The sequence below is a fragment of the Zonotrichia leucophrys genome, chromosome 1 (genome assembly GCF_028769735.1).
Source record: "Zonotrichia leucophrys gambelii isolate GWCS_2022_RI chromosome 1, RI_Zleu_2.0, whole genome shotgun sequence".
Lineage (NCBI taxonomy): Eukaryota > Metazoa > Chordata > Aves > Passeriformes > Passerellidae > Zonotrichia > Zonotrichia leucophrys.
The window spans coordinates 40,445,379-40,465,074 of record NC_088169.1 but is presented as its reverse complement, the minus strand read 5'-3'; the positions used below and the strand labels follow the sequence as shown (position 1 = coordinate 40,465,074).

At 35.0% G+C, this 19,696-nt stretch overlaps 1 protein-coding gene across 14 annotated transcripts in view; it reads right to left on the bottom strand.

The window, feature by feature from the left end:
- DOCK9 (dedicator of cytokinesis 9) overlaps nt 1–19,696 on the bottom strand; it is a 113,542-nt gene that overhangs the window by 2,179 nt on the left and 91,667 nt on the right. For 9 of the 14 annotated variants that reach the window (XM_064712299.1, XM_064712320.1, XM_064712328.1 and 6 more), the window contains exons 39-52: nt 17,604–17,719; nt 15,763–15,900; nt 15,268–15,450; nt 14,537–14,650; nt 14,182–14,397; nt 12,443–12,500; nt 10,544–10,650; nt 7,151–7,273; nt 6,686–6,799; nt 5,069–5,215; nt 4,071–4,281; nt 3,141–3,331; nt 1,859–1,959; nt 1,518–1,656 (exon numbers count right to left, since the gene is read on the bottom strand). In XM_064712299.1, coding sequence (XP_064568369.1) covers nt 1,518–1,656; nt 1,859–1,959; nt 3,141–3,331; nt 4,071–4,281; nt 5,069–5,215; nt 6,686–6,799; nt 7,151–7,273; nt 10,544–10,650; nt 12,443–12,500; nt 14,182–14,397; nt 14,537–14,650; nt 15,268–15,450; nt 15,763–15,900; nt 17,604–17,719 — 1,958 coding nt within the window. Of the gene's footprint in view, nt 1–1,517; nt 1,657–1,858; nt 1,960–3,140; nt 3,332–4,070; nt 4,282–5,068; nt 5,216–5,991; nt 6,432–6,679; nt 6,800–7,150; nt 7,274–10,543; nt 10,651–12,442; nt 12,501–14,181; nt 14,398–14,536; nt 14,651–15,267; nt 15,451–15,762; nt 15,901–17,603; nt 17,720–19,696 lie in introns of those variants that run through there. The other 5 variants (XM_064712348.1, XM_064712342.1, XM_064712355.1 and 2 more) reach the window with 3 other exon arrangements.

The following is a 19,696-nucleotide window of genomic DNA, read 5'->3' as shown; positions in this document are numbered from 1 at the left end:
GTTTGTCTAAATGTAAACCAAGAGAAGTAGGGGCAATGTGATTTACACCTGAAGTTTCACAACGTGCTTTTTCTTATCACCAATCTTTGGAAACTCACACATGTTAGCATTTTTTAAACATCTACATCTTCCACTGAGTTCAAAGTACTTTTTCTTCTGTACAAATTTTCATTATATTCTTTTCCTGTGCCAGGGAAATGCTAATCTTGCATTTATCATTAAATTCTTTGACCAAAACACTTGCCTGTCCTTTCCAAAGGGGTATTATGTATTGCTGTCTAATTCTCTCATGTACCTTGTTCATCTCAATCAGTTTTGCAATCAGTTATGCTCCATTCCAAATCCTCCTCTGCTTATCAATAAATCACATTGAAATATAGTCCAATTTCTGCTAGCTAAGCAAATTCTTTTTCTGTTCCACAAATCTTTCAAAACTGTTTTCCTCTACTACTGTTTTTTATTAAAAAAACAAACCCAACCACATAATTCTGGAGTGGTATCACGATCACTTCCTATAAATTTTGGTTCACAATGTCTTTTATTGATGGTAGTTAAAGAGTTATGTCATAAACTCTTCTCTGTGACAGGATATCAAAATAGGTGAAGGAAAATAAAGCCAGTGTGCTTCATTATAATTATATAATATCACACATCATAGTTATATAATATCACAGAGCTACTCAGAACACAGTACCTGAGAAACCACATTGGGAAATAATGGAAAGCAAGAAAGCATGTGAAGTGAGCTTTAGACAAGTGGCACGTTTTTGAACAGAAAAAAGTTCCCCATAAAAGTTTTGGGCACCATCTAAGCAAAGGTCGAATAAAGGCAAACCTCTCTTAAGAAATATGAACCATTCTATGTTTCTGGAAAAAGGTTTTAAAAGTAACAGTGCATGAAAGAAAACAGTGCTGAAGTGATGAATATGATGAATAAAAATGTCAAGCATGCAGGGATCAAGCACTGAACTTCAGCTCTTCCTGTCCTCCTGGAAATAATATCTTTGCCTTTGAACTCATGAGACATTTCTACCATGGAACCCAGATGCAAAGGTTCATCTCACTCCACAAAAGTTCTGGGTTTCCTTCCCCACATATTTCTAGCTTGTCAGTATAAGCCTGCCCTCAAGAAAATGTATTGGAATATCTCTTGAAAGACATTTAACTCTTTGTTGCAAAAGCAATTATTTACACCTCCAAAATCGATGAAGAAAGGGCTAAACTTGTGGATCATATATATTAATTTAATTACATTTGTTTTATCTTTACTGCAGTCTTCCTTGCCTACAAAAAACCAGGCTGGGAATACACAAGCAAATAAAAAAATAAAACCAGACTGGGAAATACACAAGCCAGAAAAATGAAGGTCCACCATCTCATGACAGGCTTATACTCCCACAGAAAGAAAAAAAAGAAACAATCCTTTTGTGTAAAGCATCCCATACATTTCCCCTGCTCTTTCCACATTATAGTTACATTCTGAATGATAGCATGCATAATTTCATTTCAGCACATACTTGTTCATGCATTATTTCAGAAAGCTCTTTTGCCATTTCTCTGTAGTTTGCCTTCATTTCTTCTTGATATTCCAACTGATCTTCCTTTATCAGTCGTTCATTTATACCCAGAGCATGCCCACAGGCTTCAACAAATTGCCTGATTTGGAGAAAATAAGAAAGTTCTCAAACAGAAATCCAAATGATTGATTTAAAATGTCAGCTTAAAGTACGTTATTAATGAATCAGAACACTTTAAATGTTGAAAGTTTCAAAAGGAATTTTTATGAGTCTTGGGAAAAAGGTCCGTTTCTTTTCCCTCTCCCTCATCCCCAAGAAATCCCAAACCTTCCATGTCATACCTAAAAACTTCTTTTAGGAGCTTTACTTTATTGTCTGGATATCTTTTGGTGTTAGTGTCATCTAAGAAAGCTCTTGCATATGCTAATGGACCAGCATTAACCTAAAAAGAACAAGAATTTAAAAACAGTCAGATATCGGACATACTGTCTTAGCAATAACAGTCCCTACAGGCATTTTTTGCATTTGATTTTCTTATGAGAATACATTGATTTCAAAAAAGCTGGACTTAAAAAACAAGAAAACTACTCAAGATGGAGCATGAAAGCAGGAGAGGTCTCTCCAGTGCTATAAACCTGTCCTGGCACAAAGAAACCACTTCAATGATGTGGCAAAGTAACTGCAGATATTGCCAATCTGCCATCTCTGTTATGAAATGAGGGTGGGAAAATGAGATAACCTACTACTGTTTGGTCTGTGTATCTATTGAAAACAGATTTGCAAGCTGAGAATTCTGCAAAAACCTGCAGAAGTTTAATTGTGCTCTTAGGGCAGCTACAGGAGAAGTGGTTTCAGTGACTTATGACTCATCCTTATTATTCCTTCATATTATCAACAAGAGCCTCTCCCTTCTCATCCCATAATACCAGCTTACAACTTACTGATTCTGGAACCTTGGTTTGTTTTTTTTCCCTTTTCTGCTGAATGAGACAGCTGGTCATATCAGATGACTGAACAGTTTCTTTGTTTCCAATCAATTTAAAATAATAGAGCAGCACTTTTGTCACTGCATTTTTTGAAGATCCTTTCCATACTGACTTGTATCATGCTATACCTGCTCCAGGTACCCATTCTGGTGAATCTGATGGCTTCTTTATACATTCCACTTCCTGCCTGCCTTAGGCAAAAAGGCACACACAATGAGATTTTCTATGGTTATCTTCTTCCTATATGTTATCACTCATTCTTTATCTCCATAGGGTTCTTACAAAAATGTCCTAGACCTACTGTGGGCAGACCTACAGCTAGACAAAAATAAGCTAATTTATCTTCACTTTCATCTATTATCTTCTTGCAGTTTCAGCTTTTCACCAAAATCTGGTGGGGCTTGGAATGCAACATATTCCAGAGATGAATCTTAATTCTTTTGTGCAACTGTCTCTGATCAGTTGTTTATACTAAATACTTTTATTTCTTTTCCTATTCATGAAATAACTGCAGACAGTGAGCATTTTTCTAATTTAGGACCCTGCTGAATGTGCAGAATAGAAACCAACTATAAAATGCCACTTATATAATATTTCAAGGACAGAAGCAAATGAAACTTCATGGCAAAGCTCTTACCTGAACACTGACACTTCCCTGTAGCTTCAGCTGCAATTTGATCATATCAACTTCAGCTGAAGAGCAAAGCTGCCTAAGCTCAGCAACTTTTTTACTCATTTCATCAATGGCTACTTCAATGGGGTTTAAATCAGTGTGGTGCTGGTACATCACTGGAATGCGCTTTTTCACATATGGGAAGCAATGTATGGCTGTGGACAGAAACAAGTTTAACAAAGTCACACACCTTTTAATAAGGTGTGCTTTGAGAGAATCTTACGCTAAATCTCATTTTGATGTAATTAGCTACCCAATTGTATAACTTATATAATTATAAATATTGCCAAATGGACTGGGAGGCAAGACACTGAAATGTAAATATGCACAGTGTTACATGCATTACAGCAAAGAAAGATCACGATCATTACTGCTACTAATAACCACCAGAAATAAACTACTGGAACTTAATTTATAGGAGAACTCTGAAAAGAATTGCTTAACATTGACAAATCTCAAAGAAGAGAAGAATCAAAAATAGCGAAGCTGTATTTTCTATTTCCTCACAGGTACTGGCTATGGACAGCTATAAAGTCACTTTTTATTATAAAGTCACTTTATTATTATAAAGTTACTTATTTGTTTTTACAACTATATTAATACAGAAACTCATACTTAACAGAGACAAAACACAAGATAGTCTTTTTCTAAGAAAAAGGAAAGCCAGAGTCCAGATTCAGAATTCTGAAAACTTAAGGAAAAGGAGATAATAATTTTGAGGATTCCTCACTGAAGAAATCAACCTGAAAAACCTAGTTGTGGCCAAAAATATGAAAAGGATTTTAGTTGATAGCTATAAAGGAGTTAGTTAAGTGAAAAGAAAAAACCCATACAGAATAAAATTAGACCATTTGAACTAATGCTTCCAGTGAAAGCATTCCATTCCATCAGTACCTGTCAAAATAGTCCTTCGCTTACACTGCTCTTCTACCCCTCCTTGTCTTTTACCACCTTGAGTAAAAGGCATCTCAAACATGAAGCGACGAATGTTATGAGTCCTTTCAAAGTCTGTTTTCCTCTCCTGCAGCTCCTTTTCTTCAAAGTATGGAACTACATGTGTAACTTGAATATATGCATATTTTGAATCTAAATCCTTAGGATTTACCTTAAAAACAGGACCAAAAAAAAAATCAAATAGCTACATTGTGAATAAAGTGGATCTAATAGTAGTCACACAACTTCCAGAAATTTTTTTAAATTCGGTCTCTTAACCTCTAAATTATTGAAAACATGGGAAATGTTCATGCTTCCACAGGGGTTTCCTGCATTCAATTTTTAACTATAAGGAAGTAAGACAGCCAGATGCATTACAGTGCACTGTGGATTTTTTGGTTTGTTTGGTTTTTGGAGGTTTTTAACCACTTGTGATCATGAAACCCAGCCCATTTATCAAATTTTCCTCTCCTTTAAAGTTCCAATATTGAAATGCCCACCATTTCTGCACTTAAAGGCCAAAATGCACAGAAATTTTTGAATCAAGGACTCAAAAGGATCCTTATCAAGGAACAAAAAGAGTCATGAAATTATACTAAGAGGAAGTCACCATAAAGTCTAAGGGTGAGGTGTGGAAAAGGGAAGAACTTCCAAACAATGACTGTGCATGAATGGGCAAGAAATATAGCTAAAGTTAACCCAGAATAAGATCATAATCCAAATTTGTTCTAAGATACAATTACTGTTTTGAGAGGTAACATTACAGAAATTAAGCTTTTTAGTTGCTCTAAAAGGCATACTTAGTAGGAGATAACATTCCTCTCATGCCTTTCCAACAGCAGAGCTTTTAGATGCAGATGCTTTGTGCCAAATGAGTAACAGCCAGTGAGCCCACAGTACTTCAAGTAAACTAGTGAAAGCAGTATATTATAATTTTTTAGAGAGAACAAAGATCATACTTTGCCAGAATCCTGAATCATTTTGACATTTTCAGCTCCAAATTTGTCAGAATAGAGTTTCTGGAGTCTTTGGGAAATTTCTGAGAGAGGTGTGAGTTTAGGCTCTTTATAGATATATTCCTTTCCATCTTCATCCTCAAAGAAACCCTGTAAAAAATAAAGTAATCAAAATCTTGGGGAACAAAACATAAGGGAAATTACTAAGATGGATATAATGTGTGTGGTTCAAAGGAAATATAAACATTTAACATTAGTATTCAAGCAAACATAAATAGACAGAAATTAAAATTAAGTAAAAAGATTTTCTAAGAGAATAAAAAAAAACAACAGAAAAATGTAATTCTCTACTACAACATGAGCGAAAGATAATGGAAACACAGAGTTTAAATTTTAAAAGTTTGTAGCAATTCTATGGTGTGACAAGCCTTTGAGATAAGTTTCTTTCACTTTTATTTAAAAGTGAACTTGCAGCACTGTTTCACTTGCCAAAATTGGTAGTCTTGCCCAACAGGACTATCTGTTTCACAAGTGACTATTTTGGCAGAAGTTTACATTGAAATAATCTGAAAATTTTCCTTAGGTAGTTATAAAAAATTAATTCCACAAGATGCAAAGATCTTAATTTTATGATGTACTATTGGTATTTATTTTATTACACACAATACTGTTTTTAAAACCACACCTAAATGCACAATACATGGAAAGTGAAACAGTTCGTTGGTTTAAAACAACAAGCCATGTTGAGTTCATGTTTGAAACCAGAAAATAAATATTTTTGTCATAAACGAAACAGACAAAATAGAAAGGCACAACATATCATGTATAAACACAGGCTAGATTGACAAAAATACCCACACCAAACTAAGGTGAAATGCAGTAGTTGGTACTGCATTGCTTGCTTTGTAAGCAGTTACTGTAATTACCTCAACATCTGTCTCACTGTCTGTAAACTGGTATTGCTATAAAGTCATAAAAGACAACAGAATACATGTAAAATTATACTGCTCAGAGTATTTTACAATTCTCCATGCTCAGCTGGACAATTAAGCAACTGGGCTATGCATGTAGAGAGTGTTTTACTGGATACTGCGTGATACCATAGGGATACAGAGGCATTCTAGACACGGACCAGAGGATGTGAAGCTGCCCAATACACAGCCAGAAGTTTGGTTTGAAGCATGCAATACTGATGCATAGAAAAGAGTGATCTGTTCTCTAAATGGAGCTTGATGTTACTTTTGGACTTGCAATGGCTATTAATGCATACCAATCTAAGAAGCAGCCTTGCAAACCACACCGTAGCACTACAGACATTAAGTCAATGCATTGCTAAAAACTGACATTACAGAAAACTTACCGCTGCCTTAAGGTAGTAAACAAAAGAAGAAAAAAGGAAAAAAGGCAAAAAAATTTACTGAGGAAAATTATAAGAATTTTACTGGAATTGATAAATGTTTTAAAAATAAGTTACTGATGGTGTTTCTTTATTTCATACAGAACACATTCCTTGTGCTTTTTATGTCACGGTATCAATACAGATGATGAAAGAGTAAACCTTGCAAAATAAATTCAGGTTTTTCTCACTGCATAGAGCAGGCCAATGGAAGTAACACTCACTTGTCCAAAGAATGCTACCCTGAAATAAGTCCCCAGCAGCCTCTTGCCTGTATGCATAACTTCAGTAACTTTGCTGTATGCTCGATGAAGGGTGTCATATAAGTGAGCAAGCCTCTAAAGGTAAAAGAAAACAATCATGAGGGAGAAGAACAAAGCACAACTTTCCCATCTTAAAATAACAAATCATATCTTTGTAGCCAGCAACAACTGAAAATATTCTTTTATTGAATGGTATTATTAGCTTTAGCATTTGCAACAGGATGACAATATCTAAGACTAATTTTTAATAATTTGTATTTAAAGAAAAAAGTTAATTATTTAAAATAAAATTAAACATTTCAACACATTCAAATTTCAGTTACTACTTTAATACTCTTATTATGTGATGCCCAATGTGCCATGCAGTTAAACTTGAAAATTCAGGAACTTTTTCTTGCCCAAATTTACATTTGATGAATTAAGTACCTCAAAATCTCTCCGTTTTTCATAAATGGGAATTATAAGCTTATATATATCAGCAATGAGTTCATAGCGTTCTGCCTTCCAGAGTCCATCAGCACACTGCTCCAACAATTCCATCAGCACATCCTAGATTTGGATACACATTTAGAACAATTCAGTACTCATCAAAAGCACAGCAAATAATTATACCAAAATTCTTCCCAGTGAAAAGGGAAATCTTGCCTCAAAACAGAATTACGTACACTTTGTAATTTAAATTATTGTGGCCATCGAAAAATGCTAAAAGGAAACAGAACAATACAGAATGGTCTGAGGTTACACAAATACTCCTCCTATTTAGAAACAGCATGTATCTTTTGTATATTCTTGAGAATTCTTTGGACCTTCTTCTACCACTCTTGCATCACCGTGGTCATGAAGGCAGAAGCTGGAAAAGCTCCTTTCATGCTTAGAAGCTACTCTATTCCACCTCCTTCTTCCCTTTGGAAGGGGACTAAGTCAGCTTAAAGACATCACTAAGAAAATCAATTTTAACACTGCGAGCACAGACTAAAGAATGGTACCCTTATCCTGTAACAGACCTTAAAATATTTCCTCCTTTCCCCCAGTCATTATGGGGCTGTACAGACTCCTCAGTACCTCCATTCTCAGCAGCCAAGTGGTGACAAGTGACAGACCAGTGTCACTGCTGGACCACGAGAGCTGTCCACCAACACTGGTTTATGACACAAGTCTTAATTCAGACACCAGAGGGCATCCAGATGTAGCAAAGTAAAATTTTGTTTACAAAAGGAAAAGAACATGAAGAGCACAAGCTTCAAAGCAGGAGAGCTGATAGGAAGGAGCAAAAGAACACAACATTTTTTGAGCCATATGTCTCAATATTTGTCCATTCTCATGGGAAAAGTTCCATATATGCAATCAGTTTCCCTTGACACCTGTGAGCACAGCCTCTTGCTCTTGGTGGTGCTTTTCTCGGAAAAGTCTGATTCTTCAAGTAACCGCTTTAGGAACTGGACTTGAGTTTCTTGACACCTGTCTTGACTTTTGGGGGTCAGTGCTGGGCACAAGGTTAGAGATGGGGTTCCACAAATGCCAGCATAAAAGGGAAAAAACTCCCTTCCCTCTGCTTCTTGAGTCAATCCTCTGAAACACATCACAATCTGCATTGGCTTTTGTTTCCACAAAGCCACACTGATGATTCCCATTCAACAGGCACTCCATTAGAAACTTCCATGTCTTTCTGCAGAGCTGCTGCTTGGCCTGTACTGAGATTTTTTTGCTCTTTTTTTTAAAAGGTGCAAGGCTTTGCACTTGTCTTTGTACAGGCTTGAGAGGACACTGTGTTCCTGCAAGGCTCCTTCATTTACCCATCTGCAAATCAGGACAATGCCTCACATGGAATGTCACAGGCAAACAACTGTTTTGGTGAAATGCACACAGTAGCCTTGTTAAAAAGCAAAATCCCAAACGAAATTTTTGGCTAGCTTAGGTAATCCTGACCTCACACAGAATTCTTTTAAAATGAGAACTAAATCGAGAATCCCAAAATTTCAATTTTTTAAAAATGAGAATCTATGGAAGTCTTCAGAAAAATCTCACTTAACTAGGAAGAGGTTTTGTAAACTGAAGAGTATGAAAGATATTTTCATCCTTTTAGAAACATGAAGGGATTCTCTCTGATCCTCCAATACTTGTAAATGCTCCTTTGGAAATTAAAATAACTAGCAAAAAGGGAAATATCAAGTTTTAAGGGAAGAAATTCCACATGGCTTGTTACCATGTATAGGAAAAATTGTCATCAGAGCATCATTTCGCTAAGTAGCAGCAAAATACAAAGATGTTGAAAGATGTTTCTGCTTTTTGACTTCTATGCAAAATTGATCTCATTTTTTTCTCAGACAATACAGTTCTGCTGACTTATGAACACACTGAGGAAACACTCCATTTCTGAATATGTTCCTGTTCCTGAAGGAACAGGCCTACCTGTTCTGAAGCACTTCTGAAATTATTTTTAGTCTGCTAAAGCCAAAAAGTTCTTCCCTATTGTTACTCTTATTATTATTACTATTTCTCCCCTATTATTCCTTTTCCCATGTTTCAGCTAACTTTCAGAATTTATCTGAAAAATAGTAATTTTTTTCAATATTTAATCAGTTAGAGTACTACATGGTTAAGTTTAGAAAGGGTTGCATGCAGGGAAAAAAGGAAATTGGCTTGGTTTGATCCTTCTGCAAGCTGTGCAGGCTTACATTTTCACTCTTGGCTTACTTCCGTTCCACGGAAATACTGAGAGATGGAAATAAATTTGTGTAGGGTTCAATGACCCAGAAAAATCAGTATATTCTTTTTGCAGGGAGTGACTAATGAAAACAAGAATAAAGACATTCCAGTTTTTAAAAAAATGCATAATAATTTAACTCTGACAAATGGTCTGGCAGGAAAACAGTGACAGAAATTTCCAACAAAACTTTCCATCAGCAGCAGTCACTAGAATTCCTGATCTTCAATAACTTAGAGCAGCTTGCATTTTGCTTTGAGTAACAACATTTCATGCTGGATCAGAAGAATCAATGATTTTAAAAAGACAGCACAAAAATTGAAAAAAAAATACAAACAAAAAACCAATTTGCACACTCAAGTAATATTGTCATAAAGCTTTACCATACACTAATTAAAACACAAAAGAAAAATATTTTTGTTGTACCATTACACTTACAAACAAGAGGGTTTTCCAACATGACTGCTGCCAGTTGTGGTCTGCCCCTCTCTGCCACAACTATACCAGCCAATACAGAGTGCAGACAGCTTTTCATGAGCAAGATTATTAACATTTTCATATAGGCTGCTCACTAGTAAAATTTACTGTAGAGTTTGCACAGATGGATCAGCAAACACACAAGGAGTGAAACTTAAGCCAGAAAAAACACATGGACACAAGTCTGGTGTCAGTAAAACTACTTTCATTGTTATGGCATATTTGCTTCGGGAAACTAAACAGCAGAAAACCAGTGAGCACATTTTCATGATTGCTGGTGGAGTAATACTCTAAATCCAAGTCAGTTTTACAAAACAACAGATTTTGCTAACTCTAATAAGTAACCCACATTAGTGTTCATCCTGTCAACTAGAATAAACCCCCAATTTGCTTTTATTCCAGAAGTGGAATAAAAGTTGAGTTGATGTGCCAGCACTGCATTTAAAATACATGCATATGGTAAATTCTCTAAATCTCACAGAGTTTTTTTTTTATTTCAGCTTTAGGGTACAAATATCAGATCAGAAAACAATTATTGTATCCCTTTATCAGCAATTCTCCAGACTGAAACATAAAATTTGGAAAAAAAACCCAGCCTTTCCATGTATGTAAAATTTAACATTTTTATGTTTACTTACTTCATTGAAGTGAACATCTTGCATTCCAACATCCTCCATCATTGAAGCTTCTTCATCTATATTTGGTGTGATTACTCTGAAAGCAGTACAGCCTTGCCTAAACATCCCTATCATTGAAAAAGAAATACAAACAAATTTCATTTTCTCCAGCAGGATAACATTGGGCCATTTTGTGATCCTGGATAAAGCAAAAGCCATGTTTAAATAAACCTATCACCAAATAAAGAAATAGATCAGCTTTCCACTGCATGGTTAAAATACAAGACCTTACATTACTGTGAATGTACAAATGGGTTTCAAAAAACCCAAAAATGTTACTATCTGGAACCTTACCTACCAAACTAAGTAGTGTCTGACTTTTCCTACTTTATCTTAAATTTGTGTCTAATCTACTCCACTCTAAGTCTAAGGTACTCAAGGTAACTTTTACAGTATTTAATTAAACTGCCATGAAGTTTACTTACTCAACTGGACCTGAGTACAGGAGCAGGACCTGGCACATAATTTTTTCCAGTCTGAACAATATGAATTACATTAACCATAAAAATATGATCAAGGGATGGCAAACCAGATTATTCAAACACAGAAAACCAGGAAAAACTAACAAAATACCAATCTAACTTCCTTCATTGAAAAAAAAACCAACTTAAGAAAAATGGAATAAAGAATGTTCCAACATGAAACCCATGTCTTTTACTCATGCTGTTTAGATATTTTTGATTACATCAGACTGCTGAATTAAGAAAACAGCATTTTCAAGGAAATCAGTAAATATTATGGAAGCTTAAGGATTTGAACATATTTATTTTACAACTCATTCCTCCAAAGATTCTTGCTCCTCAGTGAGGAGTTCTAACCATCAGAGGTTTTATGGAATGATTGCCTCAAATGCAAGGGGCTTTTCTGTTCTTAGAAGTACTATCCTCTGTATTACTGAGAGGAAATAAATTTTATATGACAGTTTACAAAAATAGCAGAACACCCAAAGGACTCACAAATAAACAGAGACTATCACTAGTTCTCAGGTATCATCAGGCTTCCAACTGGACACAGTAATTTGTCTAAGCAGCTTATTTCAGATTTGGTCTCAGAGAAGGTTCTGAAATCACTGGGGCAAAGAAAATAGACTATACACTGCAAAAGCATTTGGTGAGAAGCACAACAAGAATAGAGATAAATCATCTTTTAGACTCATGATTTTGCTTCATTTTGAACTGCCATGCAAATGCAAAGCTAAAAAGATGCAAACATGAATTTGCCCACAAATCCAAAACACTATCTCAACATCATAATCAGTTTTAACAGATTCCTGAAATTTTCTACAAGAGAGCTCTTTTTGTTAATTTAAATTGAATCTCAAATCCCTTACTGAGAACACTTCTGATCCTGTAGATGAAAGGTGGTTTTCTACCCTATCTCAAGGGTCATCAGAACCCACTTTTACAAAAGCTGCTGGCACAAAGTATACCACAACAAGGTGAAACAGCCTGAGCCCTATTATCATTGATTGAACATCTGAAAATTTGTACAAATTTATTTTGACTCCTCTGGCAATGCCAGATTTCCCTAGAGGCAGTGAGAGACTGACTGCTTGTAGAAACAAGAATATTCACAGATAACTTTGCTCTAGAAAGGATCTGATTTGAACTATTAGCAGCTCTGGTGTAAAATTAAAATTTTTACTTTCCAAAAATTTTACTTTGCCTTCACCTGAAATGCTGCCCCTTAGATATGCAAGTTTACTCTTAAGTATGTGAGTTTGCTACCTGGTTAGGTCAGAATTTTTTTCCCTGGTGAACACTGAAATACTTACAATTTCCTCAAGGAAATTATTTATTTTCCCAAATTCTAATAATAAAATATATTTGAGTCCATTAAAATAAGGTTCTGAAATCATACCTTTTCGTGTGAGATATTCTGCAACCAGTGCTGCTACATGGACGTAGCACATTGCTGCCTGAAACAGAAACAGTCTTTTAAAATACAATTAAAATGGGAATATTAAAAACAAGGTATATATGAAGAGCAACAGTATGAGACAGGTTCTTCAGTTTTCCGTTTTACTGCTTTGCAGGAGATATTCTATGACTACTGCAAGAGTTCTCCACCTCATTTATGTAAAGCTGTAATTCTGCAAGTGCTCTCTCTCCTCCTTAACCAGAGCCCTGAGTGGCATGGACAGCAGCTCACAACCTAAGAGTGACCCTGGGTCACAAATCACAAGGTAGGAACATCATGCTGTAATAAAAACAAGTGAATCTCTCTTTTGAGGGAGGTATTTTAAGTGTTAAGCTATTAATGATTCTACCCAACATTTGGTAGCCCTTCTGCTAACGTGTTTTGTCTGCTTTTTGGCTCCTGACCAAGAAAAATGCAGAAGAAACTGGTGACAGACCATTTGAGAGCAGCAAGAGAGACCTAACCTATGAATGGAATTTGAAGGAATTGGTGCAGTTTGGAAAACAGAAAAAAAAAAAAAAGAATAATTTTCAGATATCTGGGATTTTTTATGGATTTGACACTGACACTTTTCTTCAAAAAAATGAAAAGATTTCACATCCTTGTTTTATTAAAAAGGCTTAGGCTTTCAGCAAAGTAACTATCAATTGAACAGCTCAAATATGGAGGCTGCACATCCTCAAACAATGGAGGTGAAGGAAAAAGGTAAAAATCTGCCAGAAATTCTAACTCATACTTTGTATTGAGTTGAACTTGACAATTTGCAGACATCTTCATCTAGTTGCACAGTCAAATATTCTAAGCTTTTAACAAAAAAATGAAAAACATAACTGAAAAGGACTAAAAGACCTTGTCTTCTCAGATAGGTGAAGCTGTTCAGTTCAAGAGACAAGCTAATAACAGAGTAATGTGTATTTCTTCTGTGTTGCTACCATTTAGAAGAAGAGAATTCTAGTACAAAGAACTGAGTTTGGAAGATGGCATCTTCTATTTCTTGGAGATCTTTACTTGCTCACATGATGCTCATTTTAACAGATGTTTATGAAATGCAATGATTTCATACAAAGCAATTTACTTTCAGATGGAAAAACCTTCTAGAAAGAGACAAAATTAATCTCTATCCAGTTAAAGTGTTAATGTCTCATTAAGACATATAACAATCCCCAATTCTGCTTTTTGCTAGAACTAACTATTTTAAGAGCACAGTAAAAACAGAAAGCTTTCCTTTTTTTCAAATGACACAAAAAATATTTGTCAGTTTTAAGAACATCAGTAGTTTTTTTAGTAACAATTTGGAATAAAGTCAAGCTAATTCTGTAAAGGCAACTGGAGGAGAATTCAAGGAGTGGCTTTAAGTGTTTAAACAAGTAATAACAAAGATATTTTTAAGCAAAAGGCCTCTCTTCCATGGCTTGCTTTGTGCATTCCATTCTTAGTAGTGTGTCAGTTATAGCAGTTAAACATGTTCCTTACATTAATAACCAGAAATTACTTACAGATGTACTTGGGTCGGACAAAAACTTATCAGCTACTGAAACCAATCCAGCAACAATTCAAAAATTGTGAAAAAGACTTATTATGTTACATGCTAGCAGCTACATATAGTACACTTCCTTTCTATAAAGGGAAGCTTAAGCTTATTACAGATTACAACTAATTTGATTATTTTTTTCTCTTACCTCTGAAAGATCTCCATTTTTAACATGGATCCTTGCCATGCTGTCTAACCATGTTTTCCTCAGTTCAGGTGTACTAGCATAGGACTTTGCCAAGCTGTACTGGAGGTCTACAAGCATTTCTGGATCATTCTCATGTTCCTTCATCTGAGCTGTAGCCATCAGCACTGTACGAATCCGTTTGGTTAAATCCTTAACATCAGAAGGGAATGTAGTGTGCTAAAACATGGAAAAGTCAGGTTAACAACTGTGTTTTCGTAGTCATTGCACAACAAAGTGATAAAACATAACTGGAAAAGATGCTGTGAAAGAGTCTTCAAGCATCCTTCGCAGTATGGAAACAGGAATAAAACCAGACCTTAATAATCCTGTCGTTATTGGCACAATTGTTGATGATGGAAAGAGACTGCTGAAATCTAGTTCCTCCAATTCCAACCACATCAGCAATTAACTGGCTTACTGAAATAATAACCTTGACAGAAACAAACATCTTGTTAGTGCATATTTCATTAAATACCCTTGAGATGTACCTCTGAGGCAATTACAAAGCAGGTTTTGTTCTTTTTAATTGAAAAATCATTCTCCTAAATAAAATAATGTTTGGGGGTTCTTTTCCAATTACTTGTACAATAACATAGGATAAAACAGGCTTGTGTAAATTCAAGACACATGACTGAATGCTAGGTGAACTAGCCAGAGGTCATTAAACTGGCAAACTGCTGTTCCCAGCTTTGTCAAGACACACAATTTTCAAATTATTTGCACTATTTTAGACTTCTGTGTGCTTGTTGCTGCATTCTTTTCCTTCTTCAGATGCAACAGGATACACCATTTAACAAACAAAATAACATCTACAAAACAGAATGTTTGCACTGACAAATAAAACTCATTTCCTACAAAACACAGGGTCATCCAACTATTTCTAAGTATTTCCTTGTACTGAATATATTTTTATGGCCATCTTCTTACTCTGAGTACCAGCCTTGCTTCAACACCAGATAAATTATTTTAAGACTATCTGACAGGGCTTTGCACACTGGTATGCAACTGTGTATGTACAATATTAAAAGAAAAAGAAAATATACTAACTTGCAGATGTGTTCGAACAAAAGACTTCTTCCCTGTGTAGTCAAAATTATTTCTCATCAAAAAGTACAGTAACTGTGAAGCTTCATTTCGAATTGAACTCAGCTTGGAATTACAGTACTTCAGAATTTCATAGCACAGTGCAGAGCACATATCAGCTCTACCTTCATAAAATGTAGAAGGAAACTGAGGAAAAAGAAGAAAACAAAGAATTTATTCATTTAAACTAGGGTCAGATCTTGATAAATTAAGCATGTCAAGAAAAACACAAATATATTCATATCCTCAAACTGTGGAAAGAGCAAGAGTTAGAGTAGGTCATGATACAAAACAATTTTTACAGCAAATCAAAGGACAAACATTCCACACTGCTGAGATCAGATCAGTCCATAGTCACCAATTTTATTTTGGTATGTTACTTCTTTAATTCTTATATAGTATATTGTTAACTAAAGAACTGGACAAGTACTTGAAGATGAATTTTTTAGAACTTCTCACCTTGTAAATAAGTGCCCTTAAAGCACTGAATACGTTTTTCAATGCTGTTTCAGACTGATTCTTTTGAAGGAAGCAGAGGTATACATCAAATACTTTCTTCATCAGTGGATTATGTCCATGATCAGTCAGTAGTTGATTCTTTAAAACAACAGCAAGGATTTAGGAGTTTTGTACAGCAATACATTTATACTATAAGATCATATACAGATCATCAAAAAGAAAGACATTTAAAAAATATAACCTCTATGGCATTACCAGGATGTTTAATAACACAAACATACCTGAATTCTAACTAGGTATTTCTAACACTTCATTAATTTTGCTTATAAAGGAAGTGTTGCCTTCAGAATAGGCTTATAGAACATGATTGTTTTTATCAGTTGTTAATTAAATCCATTACTATTAATAGCTTTTTGAGGGGCACACTCAAAATATTAACAGACTTTGCTTTACACTGGCTTTAGCAGCCCACACAGTGCAATTTTCTCATAGCAGTATCTCCTACTACAAGGTGATTCTGCCCCTTCTGCAACTCCCCTGGGTGCACTCCACTCTTTCTTGTCCTCACTGCATAAATACAGGCATATATAAAGGAGTGGAAGAGGCTGGGTTCAGACTGGACATAGCAGAACCTTTTCTACAGTGAGGGTGCTGAGGCAATGGGACAGGTTGCCTTGGGAAGTAGAGGATGCCCAATTCCTTGAAAGGTTTTTTCAAGGCCAAGCTGGATGGTGCTTTGAGCGACCTGGCCTAGTGGAAGTTGTCTCTGCCCCTGCAGAAGGATTGAACTAGATGATCTCTGGAAGTCCCTTACTACCCAAACCATCATTTGACTCTGATTTTATATATTTTAGTGCAGTTTATTGAATAGAAGCTCCTGATTGTCCTGTTTTATTTGGATCTTTAAGACTAGTCTGGCATACTCTTGCCTACCCTCTCAGTATACAACACAGAGATAACCTTGAAGGATTGTCATTCCAAGCATGATGGGTTGATAAATGAAGGAATAGTGTTCATTCCTCTTTAAAAAAACCTTTTTAGCTAGTTTATTAATTTTCAATTCTGTAACCAGATCTGTAGACAGAACTGGCTCTAAACTCTACTAAATTAATTACCAGGAAAAAAGGAAGCTTATTGTAAATAAGCTCATGTTTTCATAACTAGATTAAAGATAAGACACTAAATTTGAATCTTCAAGCAAGAATCTGGATACACTGCCCCAATTAAGGAGAAACAAGCTAGAGTTATGATCTCTCCTTTTTATGGCTTCGATTTTAAAGTCTGGAAAACCTCAGAAAAACAGCCAAGAGGGGTAAGTAAGTGGTGTGCTATATAAAAATTCCACAGGAGAGCGACAGCAACTGATACAACTAAAAGAAGACTTATTAGTGGACAAATGGAAAAAAGTTACAGAAGAGGAATACACAAATCACTATTAAGGAGTGCATTATGATAATAAGCAGCCAAGCTCAATATGAAAGTCTGAGAGTATCCAATTATGGTTTTGCCATAGATCTTTCACCTCACATGGCCTTTAAAAGCCACTTTTACCACTAATATTAGATAGACACTAAAGCTCCTAGAACTATTTTTAAGTTAGGCTGAGGAAGGAGCTTTTCCCATAGATTACTGCTGGTGTATGATGTGCAGCTGAAGCCAAAGCATTTTGCTGTGAGATATTATCAGTCTTACATCGTAATAATAAAATACAATGCTAGAGAAGCTAAGAATAGCAATGCTATTTAACTAGACTATAAAAATGTAATTTAAAAAATAGTTTTTAAAAGTATTTCTTCTCAAAGATACTTAGGAGAGAAGTTAACACCAAGACATGAACAAACCTTAAAAGCCATTGTGAATAATGACAGAGTGTCCAGAATTGTAATGCAAACTTCGGTGGCAACATTTGCTTCAAGTAAAGACTGGTGAAGGACATCTGCATCTGAATGGCCATAGCCTACAGAAATTCCAAATGAAGTGTAAGTGCTGGATACACTCATTTAAATGTTTCTTATTTCCAAAAGACTTGCTGAACTAGGAAAAGATTAACAAGTAAAAAGCCTGACAGAAGTTAGTATTCAATACAGGAAAAAAAATCATATGCATTTAAATAGTTTCAAATATGGTCAGACAATTATTCTAACATAATTTGCACAGGACTATAAAATATATTAAGTAAGAATTTCAACAACAGAAGCATTAAACAGCAGTTAAAAACTATGTGATATTTCATATATATGTGCATGTAGACACAAATGTGTATATATATATATAAAGCTACACAGTTATATATATATATACACACATTTATACACACATATATTGTGGTAAGTACTGCAGTAGGATGAAGTTACAGCTGAAAATATGAAGTTTTGGCAATTTAGTGATGTTACAATGGTCTCAAAGTTAATCACAAGTCAACCAGGATATAAATACAAAATAGTAAGAGTTGAAGGAATACAATCCCATACTTATATGCAATTTACCACCCCAGTAATGAATTCTGCTCTTGCAGCAATACATTGCAATATCTTCATATTTAATAAAAACATTCTATCACTTCTAGCTCCACAGTGAACTTAAATAATTTTAAAAACATATCCTGCCTCAGCACTGATAATAATGTGTCACTTCTGTTCCCTAACACTGGTCATGAAGCACCAGATTGACAAATGTGATTGGGCTGCTTTATAAACATTTGGTCTGGGTCATGTTTATATGTCAGATTTACAAACAACTTAGCATCACTAAATCAATCACAAGGATGACAAACTTGTTGAGATCAAGTAAAGAACAGAAGCAATGCCAAACTCTTTTGTAATGACACCAGGCCACTTCTTTCTGCACCTTCTTGCTTCCCTCTCTGAACTACACATATATACTCATAACCACCAGTTTCTTCAGATTTATACATTCTTTCTTTAAGCACAAAACTACACTGAAATTTCTCAGAGATGAAAGGCATCATACCTTTCAGGTACGATAGGTATTGAAAAGGTATATATGGAAAAGGTATTTCAGTTTCATTTCTAGCTTAGGTGGTTAGAAAGGGAGAAAATAAGTTTATAATTTACACTAATAGACAACTATCTTGCCAAAGAATCTTGATTTTAGAAACAAGTAAAGCAACTATTTCCACCAGACACTTCCTCTCTTTATGTATCCCACACAAAATAGGTGCAAGATTATTCAAGCTCTGAATGCTATTTTGGATACATGACAGAGGCAGACTGACAACTAAACAAAACTGTAAGTTAACAACAACAGAACAAAGACATAAAAATTAATTTCATACTTCATGTGGTTTTTACAGCAACATATTTTTGATTTGTAAAACCTTGGTCAATACAATGTGTAATATCCTGATATTTATTAACTGTCCATTAAAAAAACCCTCACCTATTATCAGTTTAGACAAAGTTATCTGAATAAGACACCTTCCTTCATAATTTCCTTCAGTTGGAAAAGAATGGAAAGTTTCTTTTTACATAAGCATGCATTTTTTAAAATCTTTCAGCTCATTGTTTCCTAAAAAATCAGTAAAAATTGCCAAGTTCTGAAAGCATGAAATCTCTTTGCACAGAGACATGTTATCTGTTTCTCAGAGTTTTTTTTTTTTAACCTGTCTTTATCTGCAAATTATTATACTGTACCAAATGTGTAGCTACGTAGTGTAAAGGCTTTCTTTTCTGTATCAACAACCATGCAGAAACTATGACAATACAGCAGTAGCAGACTGATTGCAAGGGAAAAAAAAAGTAATTTTCACATAGTTGTCATTTTAAAAGCAGGCAATTCCATTTCTTACATTTAAACAGATGTGACAATGCATTTATGAATAGAGAGGTTTTGTGGGATTTTTTTTTCACTTTTACACAAGACAATGTGATAAGTCTTGTGCAATTAGGCTAAATTTTGCTTTATATTACAGCAA